General features: G+C 27.9%; 1 protein-coding gene across 1 annotated transcript; it reads right to left on the bottom strand.

Annotated features, from left to right (window-relative positions):
* Positions 1–831: 831 nt before the first annotated feature.
* LOC109818842 (uncharacterized) lies at positions 832–2,468 on the bottom strand. Its single transcript, XM_020384372.3, has 2 exons — positions 2,001–2,468; positions 832–1,021 (listed from the first exon to the last, which is right to left on the bottom strand). The coding sequence occupies exons 1-2, from the start codon at positions 2,412–2,414 to the stop codon at positions 947–949; spliced, it is 489 nt and encodes a 162-aa protein (XP_020239961.1). The 5' UTR covers positions 2,415–2,468; the 3' UTR covers positions 832–946.
* Positions 2,469–5,607: the final 3,139 nt, after the last annotated feature.

Here is a 5,607-nt window from a genome sequence, read left to right on the forward strand (position 1 = left end):
GTTCCAGGTACAAAATTTACACACCAATAATGTAACCAGAATAGGCTGTTCTGATTTCAGAACGGGCCATTCTGGTTCCAGGTGTATTCCAGTGTTTTGGAATCAACTTACGTGACATCTATGTGACATCCACCTAGTATCCAGGTGACCATCAGTTAATTCTGTTTAAATCATTTAGACGGAAATCCTAAATTGCAATGATTTAATTTATTAAGAACCAAATTGAGACCTAAAATTAAAGTGAGACTAAATTAAAATAAAAAATATTGTAAGGGACCAAACGAGATATCTAACCAAAGTGATTATGACGTCAGCGAATTCAATGACTGTTTAGGCCCTAGTTTAAATTACTACTTTAATTAATTAAATAAAGCTTGTTTTCCCTCACGAACTCTGGCTTTTTTTTAATGATAAGCTTACGCATTATTTTAAGGCCTACAATAAAAAAAAATCTATTATTAATGAAACTTGACTTTTATTGGTTAACCATCATTTTTGAGAAAAATACCTATATTTTAATTAAAATCACATCTTACGAAACATAAATTAGTTGTTTATCAGTTTTGAATTAAACATTATTATTTTTTCACTATATATATATATATATATATATATATATTAAAGTTGGACCCGATAAATATATAGTAGTTGTTAATTATCAACTTTGATAAAATTAGTTATCAATTTTGGAACGTAGGTCCTAAAAAAAATTGGATACAATATGTTTTAAAAGAGTTAAAAAAAAAACTAAATTCCGTAGTAAATATTTCAAACACCATGGAGATTAATAATAATGTAGGAAACTTGGAATAAAATACATGGAGAATAATATTAAACAAGAAAACAAACACAAAATATTAACATCTTATCTAATAATATCGTCTTGGTCTACCATTTTTATTAAAAATATATATATATATATATATTAAAATTAGCAATACATGTATCAGAAAGTAGCAGTAAAAACGGCTTCTCCAACTACATGCCCTGCCATTGCGTCCAGGAGCTTCGCTCTTGTCACCTGCCAATGTTTCGAACAAAGGCTTTCTTACATTTATTTTATAAATTAGATTAAATATATGCATCACATTCCTTTTTCAAAAGGAACTATAAATTTCTATGCTTTAATAAAAATAGTAGAATATAAGTTAAATTACACTTTATAAGTTTTTCTATTTAAATTATTTTATAGTTTAATCTTTTTATTTTAAAATAAAAATATTTAATCTTTTATTTTTAAAAATGATGAATTTCATAAAGATAAAAAATAAAAAAATACAATATGAAAAATCTCTTTTAATTTTTATCTAATTTTTAGATGTGGTTGACATTTATTTATTAATAAAAATCTAAAAATATTTTTTATCTAATTTTTAGATGTGATTGATATTTATTTGTTAATAAAAATTTTATTTGCATATTTAAAAAAAAATATTTTCAAATGTTATATTATTATGTTAGTTAAGTATGAGTAAATATTAAAATTTAAGTAAATATATTACTAAATGTCTTCTTATATTGTATAGAAAAACTAAATTTACGGATTAACGAAAATAGTATAAGTTTAATTTAGGATAATTTAGGCTAGAGTATATTGATAGTGGTAAGGAAATAAAAACATGCAAAATTCCTTTTTAATTAATAAATAGATAAAAAAAAATTATACGGCAGTTTTCTTCAAATAAATGAATGTAACATAAATATAATATGAACAATCATCTTTGTGAATTATTCTGCACTACCAATCTTAAATTAAAATAGATATCAAATTTCAATAAATTTAGTTTGATTTATTGAATTTGTAAGATATTAAAATAGTAATGTTATGATAACTTTTCTAATAGATTTGTTGGATAATAAATCTGAAGTAGTATATAATAAAATAAATCATCAGCTAGGGTGTTCCTTTAAGAAGTAAAGTCTCCATGGGTGAATTAAATTATATGAAGTTAAAAAAATTATACTTTAGATAACTTTTATTACAGTTATACTACGTATACCTGGTTATGAAAGTGCATGTGATCATCGAGAGCATAGAGCCTGAACTGGAACGTGTCACCATAGTTAGCCATTTTGGGACCACGCCACACCCTCACCTTCCAATCGTTAAGCCCTTCTTCAATGCCACCCTCTTCCTCTCCCGTCCCAGAGAACCCTTGGGGAAGCCCCTTCATGGTCACGGGAATGTTCACCACCACCCAGTGCGTCAGTGCCACCTCACATCCCTTTGGGTCCACGAAATCAATGTCCTGCACCACTAGGGCCATGCTCTTCGTTTTTGGAGGCACGTTGTGCCATTCCAATGGGGGTGACACGTCCCACTTTGTGCCTACCCCTTCTTGTGTGCAATACTTTGGGAGTTTACCATTGTCACATGCTGGTGAAGCCAACGTGAATTCGGTGCTAGTAGCCATGGTTTTTTTTTCTTTGGTGAATTTTGCTATGGGTGAAGGTTGGTGTGTGTTTGTGTATTAGGTCTGGTATGTATATAGGGTGAAGTGTGTGTGATTGCGGTGGAACAAGTGTCATGCTATGAAGAACGAGAAGAGTATGGCTTTGACACGTTTGACATCGCGAAGCGGTTCGGGCTAATCTGGTAAAAGGAAGAGATTTATTGAAAAGCAGTGATATGTGTTGCGAATAACATAAAACAATTGATATTTTGTTTATTATTATTATTATTCTTTTTTTTACTTTTTGCTTTTGTTTATCTAAACGTACATTTCTAAATTTAAGAGTTAATTCTTAATTATGCTGATTTAATGTTGACGTAACATTAACTATTCTAAATAAGTAAAAATAGAAAAAAGAAAAAAATTAGATGAAGAAGTTATATGATTTCTTTTCTATGCTACGTTGGTGTAATATAAAACAAAAAATATAAATAATCGGTTAAGATAAACTGGAGACGTAATAAAAAAAAAAGTTATGAAAATCATCAATGAGGAGATTTAATGATTCCAGTCCGATAAAAAAAAGGGGGGGAATATGTATAAATAAAGAAAGAATTTTGGGAAATTTTAAGAGGGGTTCTTATAAATATTAAATTATATTTTTAGTCTTTAATTTTAAGATTTATTTTGGTTTTGTATTTTTAAATATTTATTTTAGTTTTTTTATTTTTTTAAAATTTGGATCAAGTTGATTATTTTGAAATAATAATTATTTTTAATTTTGAAATACACATATCAGCATCTTGTTGGTATATGTAATACTACCTATAATCTTAATTATAAGCAACAAAATGATTTTTTTCTTTGATTCTAATTATAATCATTAATTAATAATTTTTAAAGTTACTTGGGTTAAATTTATTTTATATCATTAACTAACCGTTAATATTTTCAATGCATTTATTTATAACTAACATTAAATGTGCACTTAGAGTGAAAAGTGTATTTGGAATAAAACTTGTATTTATGGTAGAATTAATTAAAAGTAATCATATTAATTTCTTTAAGTTATATTGTACAATCTTGGATTTCTTTTATTTTGGTGTGCAATGTTACAAATTCCCTAATTTCTATTTGGTTCGTCTCCAAATCACGTCATTCTAGGAAAAATGAATCTACTCTAATATCATTTGTAATCACCCCCAAATTTGATGTTTAAATAACTGCATTCTATAATACTTCACATAATGACAATTCGCTTAACTCCTCATTTTTTAGAACCCATCACCAACTAAAATCCTCCTTATTGAGTAGCCTTTTCTAAGATGTCCATGAACTTAAAGATTAAAGATTGTCTCTACAAACCAACAATAGTACTTTTCATTGTACTTTGTTCTTAATCACAAATTTTTTGAAAAACTTATTAGAATTTCATACATCCTTAAATTAATCCAAGTTAAGCACGTTTAATTATGTATTTATCAAATAATGAACTATTAAAAAGTAGATGAATCTTATTAATAAAGATAGAAGTAATCAATTCCTTTAACTTATGTTCAATTGTACAACTTTTGGATCTCTCTCTTTTCTATATGTCTAAAATGTTATATTTATATCATATGAACAAGTTAAATTCATTTTTTTTAATAAAGCCTAGCATATATGTTTTCATGTCTATCTTGGTGTTAAACTATTACAAAGTATATCCTTAGATAGACTTGTGGGTTAGACCAAATAACTATCATGACAATCAATCTAAGCATTTATGAAAGACCTAAAAGAGGAAATCAAGCTATCTTAGTACATACATTTTCAATGAAGGCTTAAGCCTAAAATGCCTAGCCTATTTCTACCTCTTTTTCATTTTATTATTTATTCATTTTCATTTAGTGTTATAATTAAAATTTTATTTTTATTAATTAAAAAAAATTGTTTATGAATTTTTTGCCTTTTTTATTTTATTTTTAATGGTGCAAATAAAATCGATTGTTCAAATTTGGATGAAACTTTTTTACTTTTCAATTTACAAAGCTTAAGGAAGCATATAAATATATAAGGATAAATTATACTTTTTGCCTCCTATGATCTCTGATCAACAATTTTGATATCTTGCTTAATATTTATTCATTGATCATTGAAAATTGTAATATTGATCATGATCTAATATTAAATAAATAACATAATAATTAACATTTAATAAGATTTTGACTAAATTTTACTTTTAGTTCAATTTTTTTATCTAATAAAAATTGTAACACCCTGAATTTTCTATTAATACAATGTTGATTCTTATTTATTTTTATATAGTTATTTTATTTAATTAAAGGGTTTATAAAATATTTTAAAGGTTTGAAATAATTTAATTATTTATGAAAAATTTTATATAACATTCTGTTTCTTTATGCCGGAATGAGCTATTTCAAAAGTGAAACGGGCCGTTCCAAACAAAAAAAAATATACTATTTTTGAAGTAGCAGAACGGGCCGTTCCAAAAGTGGAATGGGCCGTTTCAAATTTGTAAAAAGACCTATTTGGGTTTCTCTAGAACGGGTCGTTCCCAAAGAAAAACGGGCCGTTCTGAATTTCTAAAAGTACTTAAAAAGTTTAGTTAGAAACGCGGCATTCCAATAATAGTCAATGTGTGTTAACATGAACTCTAGAACGGGCCGTTCTGATTTTAGAACGGGCCGTTCTGCTTTTTGAAAACGGGTCATTTTGATTTTAGAACGGGTCGTTCCAGTTGAAAATTTTGCATACCTTCGAAGGATCCGGAACGGGCCGTTCCGAATTCAGTACGGGTCGTTCTGAGTACACCAGAATGCCTATAAATAGGAGGCAGGGGGTGAAAAATTTATAACTGAGTGAGAAGGTGAAAATTTTAGAGAGAGAGAGAAAGAGAGAGAGAGAGAGAGAAAGGAAGAGTGAATCCAGAGGGAAGAAAGTAACAAGGTCCTGCTCAAGTTTTAACTCCTGTTTATCGAGGTAAGGGGGGGAGTGAGAAACCTCGCTCTGGGATGTGGGGATAATTGTTGGATAGTCTGATTGTCGGATTGGCCCTCAATCCCTTGCCTATGGCATGCTTCTTTGAACATGCAAAGTATTAATGTGTTCTATTTTATTTTCTGTTTACTGTATTTTGTTCCTTGTTGGAAATAATAATGAATATGAAATTAATGGTAAAAATAAATGAGTTTTAATATGAATAAGAATGTTC

The sequence above is a fragment of the Cajanus cajan genome, chromosome 3 (assembly GCF_000230855.2).
Source record: "Cajanus cajan strain Asha chromosome 3, NIPB_CcT2T_4, whole genome shotgun sequence".
Classification (NCBI taxonomy): domain Eukaryota; kingdom Viridiplantae; phylum Streptophyta; class Magnoliopsida; order Fabales; family Fabaceae; genus Cajanus; species Cajanus cajan.